The 26961-nt window shown below is 44.7% G+C and overlaps 1 protein-coding gene across 9 annotated transcripts in view; it reads right to left on the bottom strand.

Annotated features, from left to right (window-relative positions):
• The window catches only part of PTPRU (protein tyrosine phosphatase receptor type U), a 368985-nt gene that overhangs the window by 121360 nt on the left and 220664 nt on the right, over window positions 1–26961 (bottom strand). For all 9 annotated transcript variants that reach the window (XM_077932039.1, XM_077932040.1, XM_077932041.1 and 6 more), the window contains exons 9-10: window positions 8142–8251; window positions 4486–4687 (exon numbers count right to left, since the gene is read on the bottom strand). In XM_077932039.1, coding sequence (XP_077788165.1) covers window positions 4486–4687; window positions 8142–8251 — 312 coding nt within the window. The remainder of the gene's footprint in view (window positions 1–4485; window positions 4688–8141; window positions 8252–26961) is intronic.

Here is a 26961-nt window from a genome sequence, read left to right as displayed (position 1 = left end):
AGTGTGGGGAGCCTTGATGCAAGTGGCTTAGTAACTAAGCCAAACTGAGGAAAGAATTCAGCAAGAGTCCCTGGAGAGCCACTGTCAATCAGAGTATACAACACTGGACCATATAGACCAATTGTTCATCTAAGCTTCCTATAATCTGCATGCACACACCGACACACACATGCTTATCACATTAAAAGCAAACAAAATCAAGTCATTGTGTCTGTGGCATCAGCATCCATCTGACCTACACAAGATCTATCTCCCTAAATCATCAACTTCAGTGCAGAAAAAGCACACTCAAGGTCCTGTGCTGTTTAATGAAAAACACAAACTCTCCTCGCTCAGTGATGCCACCTTATCTATTCCACCTCAGACAACATTTCCCACTCATGCAGATAATATCATTTCTCTGAGACTGTTTCTAGCAAGACACAGGGCCGGCAGCATTCAATTTCTCCTTTCCCAGACCACCCCCACTAATAGATCCCATCAAAGCCGCTCCACTGAGTTAGGAAATGTGTTCCAGAGCAAAAGCCCCCGTAATGTAAACAAGGCAGCTTTTGGACCGCCATGCAAGTAAATTATCCAGCAGGGTTGTAAAATGTAATGCATACTGTTTTTGCCCCCCATTTGAATTCTGACTGCAGGGTAGCTGGGAAAGGAGGAGGGGGCCTCTGGAGCATGAAGAATCCATTTCAAGGGAAAGCATATTTAAAGGAATCAGAGCAGTAGGATGTGTGGTTCAGCTGCACTGAGTTGCCACTCATCCCGATTGCCAAAGAACGGCTGGAGCTGTGACATCTCTCTCTTGCAACACATCCTATACCAGACTATCCTGTCCTAGCACATATCACAGCTGTGAGGTACAAAGGAAACATCATCTGGAAAGAGCAAGAGCCTTTCTAGACGATTGGTGCATTTGTGCAACAATTGCTCAGTTGCTATTCATTGCTCCAGAGAAACCCAACGTCTTCCTTTCAGCAGATGCACTCTATTTTGTGCAGCAGATGCACTCTATTTTCCCCACTGCATTACCCATGACCTGATGACCTTGCCATATTCAGAAGACTTGGATGAAGATAAGGTAGAGGCTACTTCCTCAGGGAGAGCACCACTAGTACTATATTCTGGGTCCTTCTGGCTGAAAGACACAACCCTTCCACCATCCTCTAAGATGATGGGTCACAAGCTGTAAGTGTGCCTACCCAGCCTCACAGAAGATCAGCTACTCCAGGGAGGCAGATCCAATTCATGTAGACCTTGTCAGTCTACATGAGGTTTCAGTGGCTATGGCTTCCTGCAGAGGCAACATCTCTTAGCAGAGGCACATGGTGCTGTCCAAGGTCCTGTATGCTCTCAGCTCCTGACTGAGCACTGCCCGCTCCCCAGGAGAGCCTCAAGCACCCACAGAATGAAGCAGCACCTCTCAAAATTACAATGATTTGTTGCTGGGGCAATGCAGTCCTCATCATGGACTGCATCCATTAAAGGTTATGACCCACCAACCAGAGCCTGGCCTGGCTGAGTCGCAAGGGCCTGTGGAGCCTGCCTTCTTAGCTGTTCAGGAGGACCTCCACTATAGGGCCTAGCAGTTGTGAGGGATGCAGCTGTGTCAGGGCTGAGTTTTAGGCAGTTATCATAGTGGAGCTCCAGGAACCAGAAATCCCACGTTGTGCCAGAGGAAAAGTTTAGCAAAGAACCAAAGCTGAGAGACAAGAGTCAAGCCAATGAACAAAGCCAGGAGTCCAATCCAAAGAGCATACTGAAACACACCACACCTAGGAAAGCCACTCTTATCTAGGCAAAGATCCAGCCCAAACAGACCCTCCCCAGCCTAGAAGGATTCAACGATCAATAGGTTTGAGTAGAGACAGTCTACAGCCTAATAATATTTTTCTTCCCATAGAGATGTTCCATACTACAGTTCTGGGGACTCACACATGGAGTCGAGGGTTCCTAGCAGGAACTCTGGGGTCCCAGCCCAGAAGCTCCTGCTGCAGCAACTGGGACAAAACAGTAAACATGACTACAATAATCCAAAGGTTCAAAAGTTCACCACCTCCACCCCTGCACTGCAATGCGGGGGTGCAGGTCCCTGGTCAGAGTAAGTGTGACCATCATACAAAGTGGGAAGGGGAAACTGGGTTTACTTTCATTACTTGTGAATGTTTTAAGCCGCACTGTAACAAGAAGCCAGCTTTGGGTCTGGAAAGCTTTTGGAGAGAACTACTTGGAGGCATTTCGCTGGTTTAAATTCAGCAGCAGTCAGTGTTGGAGCACAAAATGTTAGCATTCAGTGGCTGTTGGAGAGCCAGTAATCACAGAATGGTGGAGCTGGGTGAGACCACAAGGGACCCCAATCCTCTGCAAACGGAGGATTTCTAGGACTGGAATTGCAGGATGCTTTTGCATACCAAGTCGACAACCTCTTGCTTCTTGCATACCAAGCAATGTATGTGTGATACGGGCTATGGTGAGAAAATCCTGGCTCTCGGCACAGTTCTCAGTAGGCTGCCAGGCATCAGACCGATGCCCCTCAGCCACTAACTAGCTGTACTTCTCTGAAGATTTCATGGATGGGCCAATAAGCAAAGAGGCTTTGAAGACTGAACCATACTCTCTCTGTGTGTGCATTTCCAAGTAACAAAATATGTACAGCAACTTCACACAACTTTAGCGTGATGAAAATGCTCTTTGGTTGCACAGTTGTGGCATCAGTCCATCAGCAACACCACCAGGGTGTCCACGTTCTACCAATGTCTGCATCTCCTTGGGACAAAATCAAATGACGAAAACCAAAGAAAATCCACATGGCATAATTTTGTACTCCCACTTTGGCACTGACTGATTTTGTTTGAAAGCCTGCTTGGAACCATCGATGGGCGTTCCCCAGAAAATGTTGGATCAGAAATTTTTCCAAAAAATAACCCTATGAAAAGTAACCTAATTTGCATTGAGAAATTTTCTGATGCCCTGGAGAATGCTAATTTAGCATGTTTAATTTAGCATCGCTTGCAGTTAATAAATAAAGCTCAGAACTTAGAAACTGCTAAGCTGGCCTCAAACTGTATTTGCAATTCGCTTGCAATTGTGGTGCCTAATGAACTGAAGAAATGGGAGAATTTTCCGCAGAAAAATAAAGCGCTGGAAGTGTTTTACTCAGAAAGATTTCCATGCCACATCACTGCTCAAACCTCTACCTGTTTGCCCTGGAGACTGGTGTGAACAGGATCTTCTGATCACATCATTAATGACTAAGGGCTTGGTTCTGCACAACTGATTTAGTGAGAAAGAGAGAAATTTTAAAAAACCAATTTTTGCCTGAGGTAGAGGAGCAAATGGTATATCTACACCACAATGCCATTCTTCCACCACACTGCTGTTGGTTCTCAGCTGGCCAGGTGCCACAGTACCAAGGAGAAAAGGCTGAGGTGGCCACCACCCAGCCACACTCCATGGCTGCATCTAGCTGGACAGAGTGGCCCCGAAGCACCCAATTCCCACAGTACTTTCCCCAAATCCCATGAGAATGCCAAGCCTGTTGTGACATTTCGCAAGACTTGGCCACTTCTTACAAGACTCGAATAAGGACTATATGAGGTTTGCTTGGCCTGAATCTGTGGTAGGCTGTAGGACTACTGCTTGCTTTTCTTATTCCATGAGCCCAATTCTAAATTTAGAACATGCTGGACTTCTGATCCCATAACTGGGAGCAAGACAGAGAACATATGCCTTCGCATTCCTCCTGTATATGCTCACCATAGGAAACTCTTCATATATATCCGACAGTGGCAGCAAACAACCACCACCACCACCAATCTCACTCCAGACCTTTACATATGACTTTCCTCGTTTCCACTTGTAACTCCAACAGCAGCATACCAGTTACCAGGGAACTTGGGAAATGTAATGTTCCCGGGGGGCCTTAGCCCACAAAGGAAGTTTCTGTTGCTAAGTAATTACAAGCTTCAGCGGGATCACTATTTAGGACTGCAATGCCAAAGCTGTGAGACGGGAGTGAGGGCAGGGAATATCCTGCTGGAATTGCTGCAAAGGGAACAATTAAAATAAGGCCATGTCAACTAGAAAAGAAAAAGGAGTAGAAGTGTGCAGAAAAGATAGGTGAAATCTGGAGGAGAAGCGGGGGGGGGGGAGTGAACTAGAAAGCTGGAATTGTTAATACAATCCCTTTGCATTAGCAGCTGGCGTGAAGCCTTACAACAGTGCCATGATCACATATGGGCGTGCTTGTCAGCAGAAAGCCAGCTCATCACAAGCATCATTTTTGCTAAAAAAAAGAAAAGAAAAGAAAAGAAAAGAAAGGGGGGGGGAATGACTTCCACTGGCTTGCCAGATGTTTTCACTACATCCAAACCACATCCCATCCAATTTGCAATGGCAGACACCCAAAGAACTCCAGGACAAGTTGTAACTTTGAGCAAAGCGTAGATGGAAAAAAAACACCCCAGCCTTTTCGCTCTTCTTGCCACCAACCTGAGATGTTTGTGGTGATCTCGGTCAGAGCCGTTTGGCCAAATCCCTTGCCAGTCCGTGCCCGCACTGAGAAGAGGTAGGTAGTCCCAGGATGCAGGTTGGAGAAAACATGGTAAGTTTCATTTCGGAGCTTGGAGACGGTACGTCGTGGGCCAGGGACATTGACTGCTGGGTCAGAGGATTCAATGCTCTGGTAGCTGATCTAGGAGAAATGGATATACTTTAAGACAATGTCAGCATCAGAATATAGAAACAAATCTGGTGAAGAATTGTTGTTGTTGCAAGTATTACCTGTCCTTCATCACAGGGTCCCAAGGCGGGTTACAACAATCAAACACACAATCAAATACACACACAAATTGGCTCTATTTGCATGTAATTTGGTGCTTCAGGCACCAGGCCTGTTGGCAGACCAACTCTGGATTTTAAAGATGTCTGCAAACATGACATGAAGGCTGGCAACATTAACCCTGCCTTGTGGGGATCCCTTTCAGATGACCGCAGTGCCTGGAGACAGACACCCCAGCTTCAATGAAACATGTCTCTCCCTTACTGGTCTCTACAGCCACAGCAGGCACTGTAGCTCTCCAATGGTTTGGCTTTACCTCTGATGGCACACTCTTCTATTTCCTCTCAAGACAGACTGATGCCAACTAGACACTTTGAAGGGGACACCATGCCTACAAATGTCATCCACTTCTGCCCAAAGGGATTAAGTTATAGCTGTTGATCTGGGGATAACAAAGCCTCCTCCCCCTTTCTTTTTTCTTTTTTTTCCCCGCACAGTAGACTTAGCCTTGGACCATGAGCTCAACTGTGTAGCCTCTGAAGCACTGCAGACAGAGGAAGTATGTTTTCTGAAGCTCTGGATCAAGGTCTGAACTTAATTCTTTGATGGGTGCACATCCTTAATACTAATTAGTTTGCCATTTCTGCTATCAGTCAGAGTAGGCAATATATTGGAACATCAAGGAAGCTGAACCAATGGAATAAAATAGGATATTTGCAGTTTCCTATGTTCCAAAAACAGTAGAATGGAAGCCCAGTGCACCAACCAACAGGAGGCCCTTCTGCTGGTGTTTTCCAGGGGCATTATTATTATTATTATTATTATTATTATTATTATTACTGCCTTTCTTTATTTATTTTCTTTATTTATTTATTCTTTTGATGTGTTACAGCAAGCAGGGGCTGAACTCACCTGGAAAGCCATAACAAACCAACCGTAGAGATTCAGTGAAATATTGTGCCCTAGTTCTCAGTAGGGTAGTTAGAGAGATACTGTCTGGACTATCACTTCAAATTCCAAGCAAGGGCTCACCACTCACATATACCAGTGGTAGGGAACCTTAGGCAACATTCCTGCATGAGCCACTTTCCAAGGGTCGCATGCCAGCTGCCAGCAAGGACAGGGGCAAAAGTTTATTGGCCAGAGACAGAAATTTGTGTGTCCAGAGGCCAAAGTGGGTGGCTGTGATGTTACTCTGACCTTTTCATCTGGTGTTAATCAGCACATCCAGTGAGGATGATCAGGAGCAGGGGAGGGCAGTTCACTCAGATTCCTTTTTTCTCTCCTGCCCTCTCCCCCTACCCCAACTCACGCTCTATATGCTTCTGGTATAGAGGAGGAGCCAATCAATTGTGATCCCCTGCCTGGAGTCTCAAGTGGTCCAGAAACAAAATTTATCACCACGGTGAGAATGGGGCCAGCCTGAAAACTTTTAGAAAGGGGAAAGAAAAGCTGCTTGAATTCTGCATTCTAAACAATGGGGTTTGGAAGGAACTATAAAGTTGTCCTTAATCTCCGAGACTGTAAAACATGTCTCTGGAATTACAATGGAGCCTGTGTCAATTCTCCGGGAGGCAGCGTTCAGCCCAAGGCAGGGCAGTCAGAGCAGCACAGAGATAAGAATCAGCTTTCTTCACGCCGCTGTTTCTGCGCTCTAATAATTTTTGTTGATGCCAGAGAGGGCAGAAAAGCAGAAAAAAAGAGATAAGAGAGGGGGTTTTTTTTGCCTGGCTGCATTTGGGAGGGGATGTGGAAGAATTCCCCCCCCCCCCCAAAAAAAGCGCACCACACAGCTATCTTCATTCAATAAACTATCAAAAGACAATGTATCCCTTTTCTCTCCGCTTTGAATGGAGACGAAAATGCCTTGCTGAGAAAAAAAGCAACCTCTATCCATTGCTTAAGCCTAGCCTGACATGCAAAGGCCCATCACCAGGTGTGCTGTTGCCCAAGATGTCTGCCCTGTTATGACAGCTCGCAGAATTTCTGGAGCTCGGCATCCATGTCATGCTCTGCAGTTCAAGCTTATTGTCAACTGGCTCCACACCAACACCCAACCCTATACACAATTGAGGTGGTTGGGGAACCTGCTTCCCCCAAGGAATTCTGGGGACTATAGTTTGTTAAGTGTGCCGAGAGCTGTTAGAGGAATCTTAACAAACTACAGCTTCCACAATTATTTTGGGAACCCATGACAGTTAAGGAGCTATAAGAGTGATGGCTATGACGGTGTAATTAAATTTATATACTGCCCTTCATTCATAGATCTCAAGGAGGTTCACAACATAAAGTTACAGTAAAAAACCACACAATGCATAATAAAACAAGAACAGCAACAATCTAATAATGGATGTGGTAGATGTGACCTTGCTATACTCTACTGCACTGGTTTCCAGTCTATTTCCAGACTCAGTTCAAACTACTGGGAATAAACTAGACAGACTTAAACAGTTTGGCATTAGGTTACCTGACGGATTGCCTAATCTCACACGGGAGCTCACCCCATCACACGGATTCAAACCACAGACCTTCCGATCAGCAAGCCCAAGAGGCTCAGTGGTGCCCCAATCATAAATATCATGTAGTTAATACACTTGGCTTGACTACTTGGCTTGACTACTGCAACATGAAAACTGCCTGGAACTGTAAAATGACACAAAATGTTGCCACCAGTAATATGGTCAACTGATCATATTACTCCAGTGTTGTCTGATGTCCACAGGCTGCATATTGCTTCTATGCTCAAATCAAGGAGCTGCTTCCTTCCTGTAAAGCCATAAATGCTTGGGGACCTAGATACCCAAAGGGCCATGAGATATATGAAAGATCGCACTCCACCATGCATAGCACTTCTTGCATTCTGATCGACAGCTGAGGTCCTGTTTGGGAGCTCACTCTGGCTGAAGATTGGAGGATATCTATCAGGTGGAGGAATTTCTCAGTGCACAGACTAACCCCCACTCCAGAGGGACCACCTATCCATGATTCTGTGCACCTTCAGACACCAAATAAAGAGTTGACTCTGCAATAAGCATTCAGATTCTACTGAAATTCTTTTTTGCTCTTGAATTTTGCTTCAGCAAGCATATCTGTTTCCATTTGATTTTTTTTAGCTGGTGCTTATCTCCAGCTGCTGTGGATTCGGTGGATCTGTTGCCAGCTCAGCCTTGGTTTTTTCGTGTGTGTTTTTTAAACTGTACTGTTTCTTGCATTTGACGTGTTCCTGTTTCCGTGCTTTGTATAGCAGCCACTTTTGTGTTTATTCAGAAAGATAAAGCAGAATGTAATAGCAAATACATAAAATAAATAAGATCTCTTTAATGCTGGTAAAAAGTCAAGGAATCCCCAAAAGGGCTTTACAACATACCTCGTACTGCGTGATGAGGCCATTGGGCTCCACTGGTTCCTCCCATTTCAGAAAAATCATGTCCTCCAAGGGGGTGAATGTGAGGGACTCCGAAGCAATGCCTCCGGGGACTGGAACAAGGAAGGGTTTGGGGAAGAAAAGTGGTTGGGTGGGTGTCAAAATACAGTCTTGTTAAGATAGCTTTCCTTACAGCTTAACTACAACAAGGGAATATCATGAACACAAACATTTCCCCAAACTGGCAATGCTTAAAGTTGCTCCCCGCAGATGTACTGTTTTCACAGCCTAACAACTACATCAAGGAATATCATGGGGCACAACTGCACCCCCAAATGGGCAATGTTCCATTCCGAGTTCCATCCCAGCGCTCTGTTAAGCTTTCCATATGTTGGTCATTATATATTAATGAGGCAGTATTTAAAATACACAGCCCCCAGTCCACCCAAGCATACACGCACACCATCTGTTTGCTGAGACTGTATGTTCCTGGGAGGAATATACCATGGATCTTCCCCAGCATTGGAATCCAGCAGTCAGAACACCGAAGGGAGTCATGGAATGATGGCAAGATTCCACATGCACAAAGTGTGCTTAAGGACATAAGAAGAGCCCTGCTGGAACAGGTCAAAGACTCATCTAGTCCAGCATCCTGTTCTCACAGTGGTCAACTAGTGTTCAAGGGCATACTGCCTTTGACAGTGAAGGTAGAACATAACCATTGTGGCTACTGGGAAATGATAGGCGTATCCTCCAACAACTTGTCTTGCATGCTGAGTTGGACATCCTTTGAAATGGGAGTCAGTTTGGACTTGCAGCTGTCCATGGAGATGCAGGTCAATTCTATGTCCAGGGCAGCTGTTTATCACCTCCATCTGGTACGCAGGCTGAGAACCTACCTGCCAGCAGACTGTCTCGCCAGAGTGGTACATGCTCTAGTTATCTCTCGCTTGGACTACTGCAATGCGCTCTATGTGGGGCTACCTTTGAAGGTGACCCAGAAACTACAACTAATCCAGAATGCGGCAGCTAGACTGGTAACTGGGAGCGGCCACTGAGACCATATAACACCTACACTGGCTCCCGGTAAGTTTCCAAGCACAATTCAAAGTATTGGTGCTGACCTTTAAAGCCCTAAACAGCCTTGGTCCAGTATACCTGAAGGAGCGTCTCCACCCCCATCATTCTGCCTGGACACTGAGGTCCAGCGCCAAGGGCCTTCTGGTGGTTCCCTCACTGAGAGAAGCCAAGTTACAGGGAACCAGGCAGAGGGCCTTCTCGGTAGTGACACCCGCCCTGTGGAACACCCTCCCACCAGATGTCAAAGATAAAAACAACTACCAGATTTTTAGAAGACATCTGAAGGCAGCCCTGTTTAGGGAAGCTTGTAATGTTTAATAGGTCATTGTATTTTAATATCCCAATGGAAGCCGCCCAGAGTGGGCGGGGTATAAATAAATTGTTGTTGTTGTTGTTTTTGTTGTTGTTGTTGCAACATCCTGTGGCAAAGATAGGACCCAGAAGCAACATGACTCTGAAACCTCATATGAGCAGGAGAGAGGACTCTACAGAGACACTTGAGATTCTACTATCCATAAGCATTCAACCATGTTTCCAAAACACACACACCATCTTCCAAGTGCAACAGACAGGTTCTCCCTTTACCCCTGGAATTTATTGACTCAATAACCTTGCCAAGTAGGTTAGACTGAGAGGTGGTCACCTCAAAGTCACCCAGTGAGCTGTGGAGTTGAGCAGGCATTTGAACCCAAGTCCTGCCGCTCCTAGTCAGACACTAACCCAGGATAGCCAACACGGTGTCCTCCATACATTGTAGGACTACAAGCCCCATCAACCCCAGCTATCACACCCAGTGGCCAGGGATGATTGGAGTTTTAGTCCAACATTGGCTAGCACTGCTCTACCCATTACATCACACAGGCTGTGGGAAAGTCATCTTGATCCAAGGAATGAAACTTCCCTGTCAACTTAGGTTGCGAACATAAATTTCAGCAGCCAGAGGAGGGAGAAATCACACCATTACCGGACTGCGTTTGCATAATCCAGAGCACTCTGGGTTGATCACTGCAGACTGAGCCCTCAATCCTCCACAAATTAGCACTCAGGCAAATACATGCCTGGTGAATCGGCAGGCGACTCTCGCTCATGTTTATTTTATGGGGACGGCTTAATTGCCTTTTGCTGAGCCAAGGCAGTCAACCCGCTAACTAAAGGCAAGACAGGAGAGGATGAGGAGAGATGAGAAGGAGGAGGCTGCATATCTGAGCAGTGTCAGGAAGGGTCTGATGCACGCAACCCCCAGTTGGATCCCAGCGCTCAGTTTTGTCCTGCTACACCAATTAGGTCAGACAGTGAGCTGCACAGCTCTGTGAAAGAGCATCTATATTGAATGTTCAATTTCTGGCATCTCTAGATAAGGCTGGGAGTGTCCCCTGCCAGTCAGTGTAGACAATCCTGAGCTAGATGGACCCATTTTCTGATTTGGCAGGAGGAAGCTTCCTAGTGTGATCTAGACTGGGATTAAGGGACCTGTGCTGCCATCCAGATGTTTCAGGACTCCAGTTTCCTTCAGTCCCTGGCACGCCCCATGGAAGGATGTCTAAGAGAGAATGCAGCCCTCAGGCTGAAAAAGTCTCCACAACCCTGACCTAAAGGAAGAAGTCAATGGAACAGGCAGCAGTACCAGCAACAAGGAAAAGCTGGGTGAGGTCTAGAAGGGTTCCTGCAGCGTGTCTCTTGCTCAAGGGCCCCCAGAAACAGGGCCACCACCAAAACCCAGCACCCTTGGACAGCTTTGAAAGTCCATGTGCTCTGGGCAAGGCCAATTACATGGATATGTCCCTCACCCATTTCTCTGGCCCTGGCAGAGCCAACTGACAGTGGCGACTGAGCCTCAGAAGACAAGCTGCCACTGTGAATTTCTGACAGTGATCTGGAGGGACACAACACCAACATGCAAACAGAGAGGAAGCTGTCTTACACTGAGCTCAACAAGTTCAGTATTTCCTACACTGACCAACATGGCTCTCCAGGTTTTCAGGCAGGGAGATGGTCCCAGTGCTACCCGAAGATGCCAGGAATTGAACCTGGGACCTTTTACATGCAAGATGGGTGTTCCAGCACTGAGCTATGGCCTTTCCCCCAAAATGCATTGTGGGAAATGTAAAATGGCAGGCAGATTGCTATCGCCATCTGTAGTTTGTAGTGTTTCTATCTGCAGCTGACAATCCTTCAGGGGTCAGTGATGGTGAATGATGTTGGGAAGGGGGCTTCACATGGAGCTAGCCCTCACTGTACCTTCTCTCAGATGTTTTTGACATGGGCCTCAATCCATATTAATCAATTTGTTATCCCCCCTCCCTTGTGAACCCAGTCCTGATGGTTCACAGTAGCACCTGGCATTAGGCTTCTGCAAACACACCATACTCTGCCAGGAAGGATGGAGTGGCTGCCATTTACTCAGGCCTGGAGCTTTCGTAACCAGCTGCTCCAACAGCCACTGATGGGGGCCTTGTGTAAATCTCTAATCTCCAGGCAATTTGGCTGGATTAGTGGAGCCCTGTCATTCCCTCTAATTATCAACAACCCACAATAATAACAATGACAAACAACAAGCAAAAGAGCCATAACTAGGATCAATATTCACTGATTTAGCACAGATTCCCCCAGCCCGCCTTTCATTCCCCTTTCTCAAGGATGTCATTAAGGAGGAACAGACCAGGCAATTGCTTTGCAAAGATCACTATTCACAAACAGTATCATCTGCCACACAAGCTTTACAGCAGCCTCTAATTTTAGGCAGAATCGAGTGATTATATTCTCTTTAGGAGAAGGAAAAGCAGAAGGGGGAGAGAGAGAAGCAAAGCCCTTCGACTCCACAGACAGGGACAGGGGCAAGGTACAAACAGCAGGATGGAGAAGTCCAAAAGCATTATTCAAAACCACCTTGGCAGAAACAGGCTTTAGGGGTTATGTGAATAATACTGCTTGCATTAAAGCTATAATTCACTTTATTGTGATCATGGGGGCTTTGTCAGACTCTGCGGTTGGATTGCAAAGGCTGGAGGTCTGTAATCTGTCTGCCGGAGCCAAGCTGAATAGTCCCTGGAAATGAAATATTATTCTTAATTTTATCTTTTTTTAAAAAAAAGATAGGGTTGTGTGTTCTTTGCTCCAGTCTTAAATATTCCAGTGTAAAACGTAAGAGCATAACAAGAGCCCTGCTGGATCGGTTCAATTGCCTGTCTAATCCAGCACCCTGTTCTCCCAGTAGCCAACCAGATGCCCAACAGAGGAATGCAAGCTGGGCATGAGTGTCAACAGGTCTCTGACCTCCTGAAATGGATTCCCAGCAATAGGTATTCAGAGGCATAACGCCTCTGACATTGGAGGTAAAACATAGCCATTGTGGCTAGCAGCTGTTGAGAGTAATGTCCCCCACAAATTTGTATAATCCACTTTGAAAGCCATGCATAAGAACAAGACAAAGGAATAGGATTTGCACAGACAGACTAGTGAAAGAGGCTGGCCAACCATCCCCATTTATTATTTTGAATTCATTGTTACATTTCTAGCCCAAAGAACAGTAAAAAGGTAAAGGTACCCCTGCCCGTACGGGCCAGTCTTGACAGACTCTGGGGTTGTGCGCCCATCTCACTCAAGAGGCCGGGGGCCAGCGCTGTCCGGAGACACTTCCGGGTCACGTGGCCAGCGTGACATCGCTGTTCTGGCGAGCCAGAGCCACACACGGAAACGCCGTTTACCTTCCCGCTAGTAAGCGGTCCCTATTTATCTACTTGCACCCGAGGGTGCTTTCGAACTGCTAGGTTGGCAGGCGCTGGGACCGAACAACGGGAGCGCACCCCGCTGCGGGGATTCGAACCGCCAACCTTTCGATCGGCAAGCCCTAGGCGCTGAGGCTTTTACCCACAGCGCCACCCGCGTCCCATTCCAAAGAACAGTACATTCCTTCTATTTGAGATGGTCATTCTCTTCCACCAAGCACGCAACTTCGGGAGGGACTCACATGAAGCAGTGAGGGAGCCAATCAGATCATCTGAATCAAACCTGGCGATCAATGGGATGGCAGGTCCTGCTATCTCCCCGGGATCTGAAATCTTGTGAACAGGGAGTGGATGGATCTTGTCTGCAATGTGCAAACATCTAACGCGGTTCACAGCCTGCCATTCCAGATCACTATACAAGGTCCCTGCTTGTAGTAGGATCCCCAGAATGTCTCAAATAATGGGACTTCCGGGTTGACGCGATCGGCTAATGGCGGATTCCCTCCGAGCTCCGGAGGGAATCGGCTCTGCTGAGGACGGGTCTTACCGTGCCGGCGACGCGGGGACCCTCAGAAACCACAGGCGCGGATGCCTGTGGACTTGGTGACTCGGTGGGCACCTTAAACGCCCTCCTTGACAGTCGAAGAGCCTTTTTAAAGGCTGCGGAGAAGGTACGAGGAGTGGCGTGGTGCTGAGAGTAGACCGCTACCTCAGTGGAGCGAAGCCGCAAGCCATTACCGGAGAGCGTCAACTTTTTTCCCGACAATTGGACTGGAAACAAATACCCCGTAAGTAGAACGAAATTCGGACTTTAGAAGAAATTAATATCCTTAATCTGGAACGAACGGGGGGGTAGTGCTAAAGGGAAGTCCGCACCCCCCCTTTTTCATGCAGATAATTGGAAGCAAGGAACGAAAACCTAAGATCGGATTAAAAAATCTTTTTGTGCCTTTTTGGACTGACAAGAGATTCCATAAATTTGTGAGAATAAGCTTTTACTTTTTATTTCAAAGCGGTGCTGGAGAGAAGAGGTGTTTTTTCTTTTTTTGGAAAGTTTTTACGGACCCCCCCCCCTCCGGGACCCTGGTGTGTCCTGTATTAACTTAGCGTGAAAGAACGGGAGTTTGACAGCTGTCAACTGAGCTGTCAAACGGCTAGATCAAGATAAGAACTGTATCCTTATATCTCTCTGACACAGAGGTGTTACATTTAACTAGAAGGGATTGGAAATAAAGTAACAACAAGTAACAATAAAGTACAGGACTGTTGGTGAGGAACTTTGAAAAATGGAAATCCCCCTAGGGGAAACCAGTGATATTACAATGGTTGCGGAAGGAAAACTACTAGCAGAAATAGAAAGAACTCTTTGTCTTGTGGGAACTCTACAAGAGCAAGAGATGGTTATGGAAAAGCAGCTGATGACCTTGATCTCTAAAATAAACAACCCTGCGGATGGGAGTGAGGACGTGACCTTGAAAGATTTTACAACTGAACCAGAAAAAACATCTTTGGAGTTGGTGGAAAAGGAGTCTGGAGGGGAAAAAGTGCAGGAATACGAACTTGTGCAGCCAGGGAACAGAGAACTCTTTTGGATTACAAGTTACAAGAGAAGAAAAGCAAAGGAGAAAGCCCACGGACATCATGGAGTTAAAGTCAAAGGAATAAAGAAACACAACTGGGACTTTCTCCTTTTTTCTGGCCTTGTTGACTGTGATTTCGAGGAACTTTTGTTAGAACTCTGGCAGCAAACCCGATTGGAAGGTGATTGGAGAGAAGGTGAAGAGACTGTGTTTAACATCCCTCGTGACTTGGATACCTACAAGAAGGACTACCAACAGAACAGGCGGAGAGAGACTCAAAGGGACTTAAAAGCCTCTGATGTGAGAAATCCGGGCTAAGAGTTCTACAAGAGGACAGGGATCTGGGAAGGGACAGATACCAGGGCGGGGAGGAGGGGGGGGAAAATCTCACTTCATCTTATGATTTTTGGGTTTTATTATCTTAATTTAGATTCTAATATGAAAAAGTGGAATTTATGGTATAAGAACCTGGATCGATCTTAGAAAATGGATTTAATGTATATAAGAGAACTAGATAATTAAATTGGGCCTAGCAAAGGGAATTAAGTTTAAGTATAACAAGAACAGGTTGAAGGAGTGAAATAAGAACTTGCTGAATTATACAGGAGAATTGGGATGCATGGGGTGGGGTGGGGGGAAGTCAAGAAAGAGGGTGATGAAAGAATCTATTTGTATTCTTCTTCTTCTTTTTTTTCTTTTTTGTTCTTTTTGTTTTTGTTTTGTTCTTTTTGTTGTTATAAAACTCTGAAAACTCAATAAAAATTTATATTAAAAAAAAAAAATGAACCAGAAAAAAAAACAAAAAACAGAATGTCTCAAATAATGTCTCAAATAAGTGAGTAATTCATTTTGCCTCTAGGGCACACACATCTGAACACAATGGATCACTGAAGCACCTAAATGCATGTGCCTGAATACTAGATATAGAATATTCCTAAATAGAGAAACTTTAGGAAGTTGCTTTCTACCAAGTGGAAAATATATCGGCCATTGGGCTATATAAAGTAGCTCTGTACTGTATTGTCTACACTGACTGGCAGTTCTCCTGGGTGTCAAAGTAGAGGTCTTTCTTACTCCTACCTGAAGATGCCAGGGATGGAACCTGGGACGATGCTCCACCAATGAGCCTTTCTCTAAAGCATCATGCAGTGCACCGGCACACAATGCACCTGCTGAGGTGCATTTTGAACTGTTGATACCTACAGTGCAGTGACACTTTCCTAGGCTATCTCTAATTAAATTGGTTTTTCATCAGTGGATGTCAGCTGGTTGCAAAATTAATGAATGCAAATATGGAGAAGGTGGAATCACACCTTTAACAAGGCATAAACACAAGGTAGTGTTTGAAAGTGATATTTGAAATATCTGAAAGTGATATTTGATGTGAGAATTGGGGTGTTGTAAATGTTTCTTAAAAAGTAGAGACATCACCTTGCCAACAAAGGTCCATATAGTAAAAGCCATGGTTTTCCCAGTAGTGATGTATGGAAGTGAAAGCTGGACCATAAAGAAGGCTGATCGCTGAAGAATTGCTGCTTTTGAATTATAGTGCTGGAGGAGACTCTTGAGAGTCCCATGGACTGCAAGAATGATCAAACCTATCCATTCTTAAGGAAATCAGCCCTGAGTGCTCACTGGAAGGACAGATCCTGAAGCTGAGACTCCAATACTTTGGCCACCTCATGAGAAGAGAAGACTCCCTGGAAAAGGCCCTGATGTTGGGAAAGATGGAGGGCACAAGGAGAAGGGGACGACAGAGGATGAGATGGTTGGGTAGTGTTCTCAAAGCTACTAGCATGAGTTTGACCAAACTGCGGGAGGCAGTGGAAGACAGGAGTGCCTGGCGTGCTCTGGTCCATGGGGTCACAAAGAGTCAGACACGACTAAATGACTAAACAACAACAACAAAAATGTTTCCCTGCATTAAAAAAAGTAAGAAACAAACCAATGGTTTGGAACAGTTCATTGAAACTGTTGAGACAGTAGCAAGCTGGGAGGAAGAACTTTGTGTAGAACCCAGGCATTCGGAAGGACTATATTCTCTCGCATGGACTTCCTGGGCTCTGAGATCTTTTGGGGAGTCTCTTCTCTCAGTCCTGCCACTCTTACAGGCACATATGTTGGGGATGCAGGATTGGACCTTCTCGGTGGCTGCTCCCAGGCTTTGTTACTCCCTTCCTAGAGAGGCTAGACCGGCCCCCTTCTTCTTGTTCTTCCACTGGCAGGTTTTTGTGAATTGACTGCTTTTAAGGAAAGGACTCTTAAGTGTGTGTGTGTGTGTGTGTGTGTGTGTGTGTGTGTGTTGTTGGTGTTTACTATCTGCATTCTAATTTATACGTTTTAATTCTATAGAAAGTTTAATAGATTTTTAACTATAACCTTTTATATGTTCTTTAGCTATGTTTCTTTAATCTATCTTTGTCTTCTGAACAAACAATAGCAACAATCCAGTTCCCAAATCCTCATTAGTGTTGTGACCATTGGGACCTTTGCCCTGCCTTAGGTACTACAGATAGGCATCGCCTACTTTCCACTTGATAACGGCACTCTAAATATCAATTGCTAATTTCTGCAGTGCTCTTGTAGATTGTATTATTTGGTGAGGTAAGGAGGACAAGCTAATTCACTGCAAAACAAGTAGGGGGGAATAAAAAGCAAAAGCCCATCATGCAAATAAAGCATTTCCACCTGATTTACAAGCTAATTTAATCCGAGGTGAGGTGCCCTACACAAAGCACTTATTAAATTATGGAAACCTTTGGGGCAGATATATGTATTTGCGCGTGTAAACAGATGTGCAGTCTTCATCTGTGCTCAGCACTATGCAAATGCTCCATTTTATTACAAGTGTCTGGGATGCACCTGAGGAATCAAAACTGAGAAGGCACAAAGGAACCAATTTTCAGGATATTCCACCTTGTTTGCATTACCTGTAGAGGTTGGCACGATGCACTACAAATAATGCTGTGCTTTGGCATCTTTTAAGTAGAAATAGAAGACTTCCCCCCTTTTTTAAAAAAAAGAGAGTTCCTAATCACCTTGCATTCTAGGAAAGCAATGCCATGGTATGTGATAGGATGCTCGCTAATTGTTGAGTGGCATCTGCTACTGTGTGGGTGATGATTTAGGCACTTCGCTGGGGTGGTTTTAGTATTGTACAGATAAACCATTGTTCGCTGCTCTTATGCTTAAAGCCTTTTGTATCTTTAGTATTGTTTGTAGGTCACCCTGAGACTGGCTTGTAAAAGGCATCTGAGAAATGTTAATAAAAATAATACTTGGCAACTATGTCTGGATTCTAGAGCTTGTGCAAAACAGTTATTCAACCAAAAATTCATGCAATTGACCCAGATAAACGCTTTCATGAAATCCTCACCACACCAAAACAAAAAAACCTGAGACTTTATTTCATTAATTCAGTTTGTTGATTCATCTGTGCTTATTTTGGTGTCAATGAGACTTCCAAAAATTGCAAATATAACTGAAAAGTCTCCGTGAGAATTGCTTCCAATTACACAGACATAAGATTATGTTCACACCCACACCACACATTTTAAGCACATTGAAACTAATTCAAAGCGATGTGGTCCATCGTCGTCCCTAAGAATCCTGGGAACTGTAGTTTGTTAAAATGCTGGGGACTGTCGCTCTGTAAGGGGTAAACTACATTACCCAGGATTCTTCGGGGGATGGAATGTGCTTCAAATGGTGGGTGTGACCTGTAATCAGAGCTGGCCTTAACTCATGCAGCAGATACTGGGCAGCAGTGTTATGGCAGCATCCCCCTGATTGTATCCTTCAGCTGGAGAACAGATTTGTGTGTGCCATGCAGCCTGCCCCCCACACCCCTAACTAGCCTGCTGCCCTCAGGAGCAGTGAAAGTCACTTTCCCAAGACTGAAATAAGATTCCATTGCCATTCTTCATTGGCTTTTGTACTTGACCCCTGTACTTAGGACCTGGAAGGTGCAAGGGAGGGAAGAGAAAATAGCTCTAGCAGGTGCTGAGTTTGGACTAAATGAGTAATTTACATTGTACTCTGCTTGCAGCAGTGAAGTCTCTAATCAGCTGAGCTGCTCTGACGTCGCAGACAAAGGCAGAGCAAGCTGATCGGGCGCTAGGGGCGGGGCCAGCCGCCCGCGGGGGTGGGGCTGTTGAAAAATGATCTGGGGAAAATTGAGACACACACACACCCCGGACCTCTGAGCGTCTCCTGGTAGGCACGTCTCTGGAATGGCATGCCCTTTCATCTCCAGAGTGCTTTTCTGCAACACTTTTCATCTGAAAAGTGCACACAAGTCTTCTAGCATCACCCAGCAAGAAGAAAGAAACATCTGTAGATCTAAACTACATTTTATTTAGATTCTATACAGACAGTCCATAATCACGTCTGTGTTCTCCAAGCTCTGGCAGAACAACAACTGTTGCATACTGCAAAAGTGAAAATACAGTTACATTAACACGCTCAGACGGAAGAGATAAGACAGTCTTCCATTCCCACACTCTTCTCAGACATCTCATGTGATTTATACTAATCACACCAGCAGCATCGGGGTGAGATGGGGCAGGACGCTCCGCGGGGCCTCCGTGGGGCCTCTGCCCTACAGCTGAGGGGGAGGTGGTGGGCGGACCGTTTGGGGCAGCGCGGAGCCTGCGGGTGCCCAAGCCACCGCGTCACTCCCAGGCCCTGCGGTGAGTGCCACCTGGCATTTTGTCACACCCCTCAGTGGTGACACCTTGGGCGCCCCACCCCTACCACACACACCCCTTCCTCCACCCCGGTCACAGAATGCCAACAAAAAGCAATTCCACCTCTCACCACTGCCTGCAGATCTCTGTTGCCTTCCTTAAAGGTGCCTTGAAAGCTCCCCCCCCCCCCCCGCAACCCATCACCTTCCAGATGTAAACACTAAGAAAGACACAGGGCCTGCAAAGGGATGTAGGCTGGGACTGTCTGCAGTGTCAGAATGGTAAATTCAATTGAAGAAGAGCCACTCGCCCCTGGAAAGCTCCCATCTGCTTGGGAGGATCGGTCTGGGCAGCAGAGGTCTGCCTGCTAATGAACCGTTCCATCTCCTAATGGGAAATGCTTCCATTATTTAATGTTTTGGAACAACCTTTGAGGGCTCAAATGACAGCAGCGCTGCCTCTTTTTTTTATCCGTATCATTGATCTCTGTAGGAAGTGAATAACTCAGAAAGGGGTTGGTCTGAGAGCAGCTCAAGCTTTTGAGCTGCCCTGCTGGCACACACACAAATTTTTACAAAGTTTCCTGCAGCTGGCAGCCAGTTTGATGATGAAAGGGTCAATCTTACAGGGAAGGAAGCTCAGAGGAGCCTTACCCAGAAGGAAAGGGGCACTCGTTTCAGGCACCCCACAGACTCTCTGGGAAAAAAAGCTTGCTCTTTGTCTCTGGTTTTGCTTTGCAATTACTGGTGGAGGAGTGCTCCTTTGCCAATACATACATGGCCCCCAGAGAAGGAGGATACCCTACTCAACTGACATCTTCCACTCCCCAACACCCCATTGGGGTTATATGGATCCCCGATGAATAAAAGTTACAGCATTTGGGACTTTTTAATTGAGAGACAATTTTTAAAAAATGTGAAATACACCCATGGATTTAAAATAATACTCAATTTGATCCTTAGAAGCTAAGGAATGAGCTGGTTTTCTTTCAATACATATCACTCCCAATAGGGTATAATCTACAAGAGAAGATTGTGTCACCAGCCTCGACACCACCATTGCCATCACTGGACCTATCATTCCATCTAAAAGTGAGCACGGGTGGTACCAGAAGAAATTTGACCAAAATTTGGAATTAAGACGGGGGTTTCAATGTGTTTAGGAGAACCCACGATGTTTGAAGAGACACAAAAATTATTTGTGAGATGGGAAAAAAGGGGGCAAAAATTCAACTCCAACACAAACCCCAGGGTAGCCCAATAATGACTAAGCTTCCTCACTGCCCATGGAATGCTAACTGAATGTTGGCGGTTGGGACAAGAAGCTGAGAGGGGAATGGAATATCCTGGGAAAGGACATGATTTATTGGCTAAATTCCTGAACAGGAGCACTTCACAGTGCAATATGTTTTTGCGGGTCACATTTCTGGTATGCAATAAAAACCAGCTCCGCTGTTCCAGTTCATCCAATATATTTGTTGATGTTTTTCTACAGAAGCTCATACCGTATTGGCATACTCTGCGTAGATGGTGCTGCTTCTAAAACATTTGAAACCATTTGTGTGTCCAACCGCCTGCAGTAAGGACACCCCTGGGAGCTGCAAGTGGCTGAGGTTCCTGGGCACTTGATTGCCACATATTCAGACAAGCAGATGTCCTTCAAATATTACAGAATGGATGAGGTCAACTTGTGGCAGAATGATGCAAATGCATATTCTGCTGTAATGTGTCAAAGAGCCTTCTGCGCAGGAATAATTGAGCAGAAGTAAGAGAAATAGCAACCAGCCTAATTTGGTTGCTGGAGTCATAATCACAGAATTTGAAGACTGAAAAAATGACAACAGAGTACATCACTTTGCCTGCACTTTAGCAGTCCTAATTATATATATATATCAACAAAACAGGGGTGTTTTAATAGCCTCCTCCCCACCTTCAGATCAAAACTACTTTTCCATCTGATTGTTTTTAACATGAAAAAGATTTAACCAACCTACAAAAACATGAATTTCTAATGAACACTCCAGGACAAAAGCAATATATCAGAGAAAGAGCTTCATAAAGCAGTCCTGGGCAGATTCAGATAGCCACATTAGATAAATTGGATAGGCAAATAATTGAAACAGACATGTACAATTTTCAGTATCACCCTGCTCAGACAAAGATGTATCGATCCCCCGAGAAGCATAGACAGCACACTATATTAGACATCATATTCAACTCAAAGGATAAGAAGAAAGTCTTGTTAATCAGAAAAGCAGCTGGAGCGCTTACAGTACAGCAAAAAGCACAGCTGGAGTAACTGTATGCGGGTACAAGAAGAAAACAGCTGGAGCAATTATCGTGTGGTTAAAAGCAGCAGGGGAAATTGCAAGTTGAGAAAAATAGGTTAGGAATGCAGAGCTGGACACAGGGAAATTGGAGAGACTCAGCCTTTGCCTTTGAAGGAAGGGTTGCTCTCCTTCCTTTAGAAATGAAAAAGGCTAATCGTTAACACCTACTTTGATATTAGTTAGGACTATCAGGTGAATATTTGGTTATCTCTACAGTCATTCCTGGACAGGGATAGCCTAGCCACAGTTACCCACGCATTGGTAACCTCACACACTGGTTACTGTAATGTACTCTAGATGGGGCTGCCATTATTCTTGGTCCAGGAGCTGCAGACAGTGCAGAATGCTGCAACTAGGTTGCTGTTGAGTGGTACACCTAGCCCTGGACGTGCAGCACCTTTGAAGAAGGACCTCCACTGGCTGCCAATTTACCAGGTTTGAGGTTTTTGTTGATGGATCTCAACCAAAACTCTGCTGCCGGCTGCTTAGTCCATGTAGTCCAGGATGACAACTCAGGAACATAACTTGCTGAACAGTAACTTGATTTGTATTTGCTTTCATTATATACAGAGTATAGCACAGCTTTGTACAAGTTGCTATATACGCAGACTTGATTCAAACTCAACACACCAACCTCTGAACTCCAACACCAAACTACTGTGTCATGCTGCTTATAAGGGAAAACTTTTAGCCAATCGCCACCTGTTGCTAGGCTTCCCTATCTCCAAGCAGACTTTCTAACGTACTCTTGCTTCACTTGGCTTCTTGCCAACTCACTAATTGTCCACTTCAAAGCTGCAGTTTCTCACAAACCTCAACACTTTTATCATTAATTTGTAAGTGGTTTGGGAGAAGGCCACCTGAAAGACCATCTTCTTCCATATTGACCCATCCAGTCACTGTGATCACCTTCAGAGGACATCTTGGTTGTGCTACCACTTGGTGATGTCCGTCTGGCAACAACCAATAAGAGGGCCTTTTCTGTGATGGCGACCCACACTTTGGAATAGCCTCCTTCCAGACATAATGCACTGCATACACTAATATCCTCGCAATTCTCAAGTATGCCGAAAACCTTTTCATTGGCCTTAACTTTTCTTTGTTTCTGAACAAAGCCCCATGGTAGCTTTTAAGCATATTTGGATTACCTGGTCATATTCTGATTTGAATTACAGTGAATCATCAACAGAAGTATAGTGTCCCGACTAAGAGAAGTAATAGTACCACTCTGTTCTGCCCTGGTCAAACCACACCTGGAATACAGTGACCAATTCTTGGTGCCACAGTTTTAAGAAGGATGTTGACAAGCTGGAATGTGTGCAGAGGAGGGCAACCAAGATGATCAAGGGTCTGGAAACTAAGCCTCACAAGGAATGCTTCAAAGAGCTGGATATGTTTAGCCTGGAAAAGAGGAGACTGGGAGGATAGCCATCTTCAAATATCTTAAGGGCTGTCACACGGAAGAGGGAGCATGCTTGTTTTCTCCTGCTCTTGAAGGGAGGACTCAAGACAATGGCTTCAAGTTACAAGAAAGGAGATTCCAACTAAACATTCAGAAAAAATCTTTCTGACAGTAAGAGCTGTTCGGCAGTAGAACAGACTCCCATGAGAAGTGATGGACTCTCCTTCCTTGGAGGTTTTTAAGCATAGGCTGGATGGCCATCTGTCATGGATGCTTTAGCTGAGATTCCTGCATTGCAGGGGGTTGGACTAGATGACCCTTGGCTCCCTTCCAACTATGATTCTATGAATATTTGGTGTGTGTGTGTGTGTGTGTGTGTGTGTGTGTGTGTGTGTGTATGCATTGTATTTCCCCTGGAGGTGCTCACATAACAGGAGATAAATATTTCAACAAACAAAAATAGAAAAAAAACAATTTCAACTAATAAGAATATTATATCTAATATATAAACCAGGTTTTCCTTAATGATTTTGCAGTAGTTTTCTGTGCATGCATGAAGACTAAACCTCCATCCTAATTTTAGCTAATTAATTGTATGTTTTTCAGTCAATTAATTGTAAAAGTAATGGGTTAAATTTGAAAAGTTTGCCTGTAAGGAAAACAACTGTTCTTAAGTTGTCTGTTGAATCTTGCCTTCATTTATACAGCTATTAAAGTCTCCTATGCAACCTTTATTCCCTCCCCCACTGTTGTTCTAGAACAGTCTTCGACAATGTTCACGACTAACTTTCAAGGCTGCCTGTACACTCTGCTGGTGCATGAGCTATCCACAGAGCCAGAGCAGTTACACAGGGATTTGGTGGCACTGAAATTAAGCCCACTAATATCCTCCACCCAATTGAGTCTTCAACAGGAACAAGCTCCTTCAGGTTAATTGCAAATACTTGAAGCTTAAGAGAAGGAGAGAGAAAAATGACGACAAAATTGGGGAGATTAATTACAATGTAACCCGGAGCTGTAAAGTCTTATGATAAAACTCTGGATGAGAAACTAAACAATTTCCCCTTGATTAATGTTGGTATTTACTCTGAACTTGTAAAGTGGAGTTAATTGCAAATTATGGGTGGAACACACAAGGTCTATGTACTTCCCTGCGGAAGCGTCTTTACATAGTGAGCATTTGGTCTTCCTATCCAGAGCGGTGCTTGAATATTCAGTGCTAGCAAAATGGCACATCATTATGATGAGCAGTGGAAGAGAGAGAGAGACCCTGTGCTTGGGTTCTCTATCAACAGCTACTGGGCATGAGGGCTATGTTCTACTGGTTGTTGGATACTGGTTGTGGACACAGCAGGAGGGGAGAGTTCTCTTGTGGTCAGGTCCTGTTTGCAGGTCTCCCGTGGGCATTTGGCTGGCCAGTGTGAGTCCAGGATGCTGGACAAGATGGGTCATTGGTCTGGTGGACGTGCAAGATAATAAAAGCATTCTGGTAGATGATATATAATGAGTTGGGGGGAAAATGTTTGAAATAATATTTGTGGGGGAAAAACAGAGGCTTTTTGATTAGGAATTTTAGGTGCAGAGATACCAAAGGAGCAGAAATGATTATTTATGTATGTGACGACAGAAGCACAGATACTACTAGCCCAGAGATGGAAAGAATATAAAGTCCTGACTAGAGACGAATGGCTGATGAAGATAATGGACTACACCAAAATGGCAAAAATGACCGGGGAAATCAGAAACCAGGAAGAGAGGAACTTTAAGAAGGAATGGGGGAAATTCACAATGTACTTAAGAGAACACTGTAAACAACTAAACACTTTGGCATGATTTGATTAACGCTTGTAATGTACTAAAAGCTAAGGCAAAAAATGGATTATTTAATAGAGAAAATATGTGAAGCAGTTGAAAAAGATTGAAAATGGTAACCTTGGAAGGGTGGAGGGGAGTCTAAGGATTCAGGGAATCCTAAATGATGGTGTTTAATGTTGGAATTTAAATGTGCAATGTAAAACTCAATTAAAAATATTATTTAAAAAAATGGATCATTGGTCCCTTCTTATGTTGTTTTGGCTGTAAGCCAGACCATCCCAACCTCAGCAGTGGAAAGCAGGAGCCTCCCCTATTACAGCGATATCAATCAAAGTACAGCATTGGAGGAGGGAACACAACACACTGGGGACAGAACACACACTCTGCATGCAGAACTTTCCTGATTAAATCCCTTCACTATCCAGTTTGTAAAGGATAAGGTTGCAGGTGTGGAAGAGATTGAGAAACATTTCATAGGAATGTTCTGCCAAGGCCCCAGAAGAGCCATTGCTAATCTGAGTAGAAAATATTGGGCTAGTTATGTCAGTGATCTGGAGGAATCCTTTGTCCTTATGCACTTCTGCACAAAGGACTAGATGTGAGAAAAACAAAGTGCCAGATTCAACTAATAAGTCCTACCAGAAGAAGCCCACGCAAGGACTTCTGCTAGCACAATGGGGGATTTCCTCCTCTCCCCGCACCTTGAGCCCCACAAACTGGCTTGTGCGGTTTTGAGAACCCCTGGAACAGTACACAAGGGGAAGTGGGGGGACAGACGGTTGCATCAGTCAAGCAGAAATGTTTACATCATGGGTAGGCAACCTAAGGCCTGGGGGCCGGATCTGGCCCAATCGCCTTCTAAATCCGGCCTGCAGATATGGAAGACACAAGATTTACCCACCAGGGAAGAATGGCAGATGAAGTTGATGGACTATATGGAACTGGCGGAAATGACTGGCAGAATCCGAGACCAGGGAGAAGAGTCGGTGGAAGAAGACTGGAAAAGGTTTAAAGACTATTTACAGAAACATTGTAAAATTAATGAATGTTAGAAGAATGTTGGAATGAAGTGATATGGCTTCAGTAGAAATGTTATAAGGAATTAAGTATAAATAGATTAATAGAGTATTAAAGGAAAAATAAGGTTAAAATGTGTTAAGATAATTATAGGATAGAAAACAGGGGAAGGTGGAAAGGAATTGCTGAAATAATTAATAGAAGTGGAATACAAAAAGGGAGGTGTGAGGAGTCCGTGGAAATATGTGAAAGAAAGATAAGATATTGAAAATTTTTCTTTCTTTTTTTATGTGTTTTTAAATTGTTTTTGTTTTGTCTTGTTAGTTTAATGTCTTAGTGTTATGTAGTGTTTTTGTATTGTACTGTATTGTTTTTTGGTGTTTTTTCCTGTAGTGTTTAAATTGTTGTAAAAGTAATAAATATTATTTAAAAAAAAAAAATCCAGCCTGCAGATAGACCAGGAATCAGCGTGTTTTTACATGAGTAGAATGTGTCCTTTTATTTAAAATGCATCTCTGGGTTATTTGTGGGGCATAGGAATTCGTTCATTTTTTCCCCTCCAAAATATAGTCCGGCCCCTCACGAGGTCTGAAGGACAGCGGACCGGCCCCCTGCTGAAAAAGTTTGCTGACCCATGGCGTACACTAATGGAGCAATATGCTTAGTGTTATTCTGAATTCCTCTCCCACCCAAGAAGGATATTTTCCAGAGACACCATTGGCGTGTTGAAGGGGTGAGCCTCTGGCCCTTCAAATCTTACTAGATTTCAATTCAATCAGCCGGCTTGGTCAAGCCACATTTCGTAGCAAGACTTCTAACCGGGTTTTCCTCCTCCTTTCCAGAGAATGAGACAAAATAGCAGCAAGAATTCCACCTTTGTTCTGTGTCGTTCTTCGGTTTCACTTCATTTTCTCTACATTTCAATCCCCAATATATCCCAGGGAAAGCTCACTTGTAGATCTTGTGCCTGACTTTTCTCTCTTCCATCTAGCCCACTCTATTTCCTCATTGTCCTCTTTCCAAGTAAACTGAACCTTTGTGTTCTGGCACTAAATTTGGGTAACCTCCAATTGACTCTTCCTGTCAGGCTTCTGTGCATCCATCTCCCATCTCCTGGCTTATTTGAAAGTGGAGAGGCATAATGTGGCCGGCTTTATCCAGAATACTGCTCATTTTATTGCTAGCAT

This window comes from Podarcis muralis, chromosome 7 (genome assembly GCF_964188315.1).
Source record: "Podarcis muralis chromosome 7, rPodMur119.hap1.1, whole genome shotgun sequence".
NCBI classification, from domain to species: Eukaryota; Metazoa; Chordata; class Lepidosauria; order Squamata; family Lacertidae; genus Podarcis; species Podarcis muralis.
This window is presented reverse-complemented; position numbering and strand designations above follow the sequence as displayed.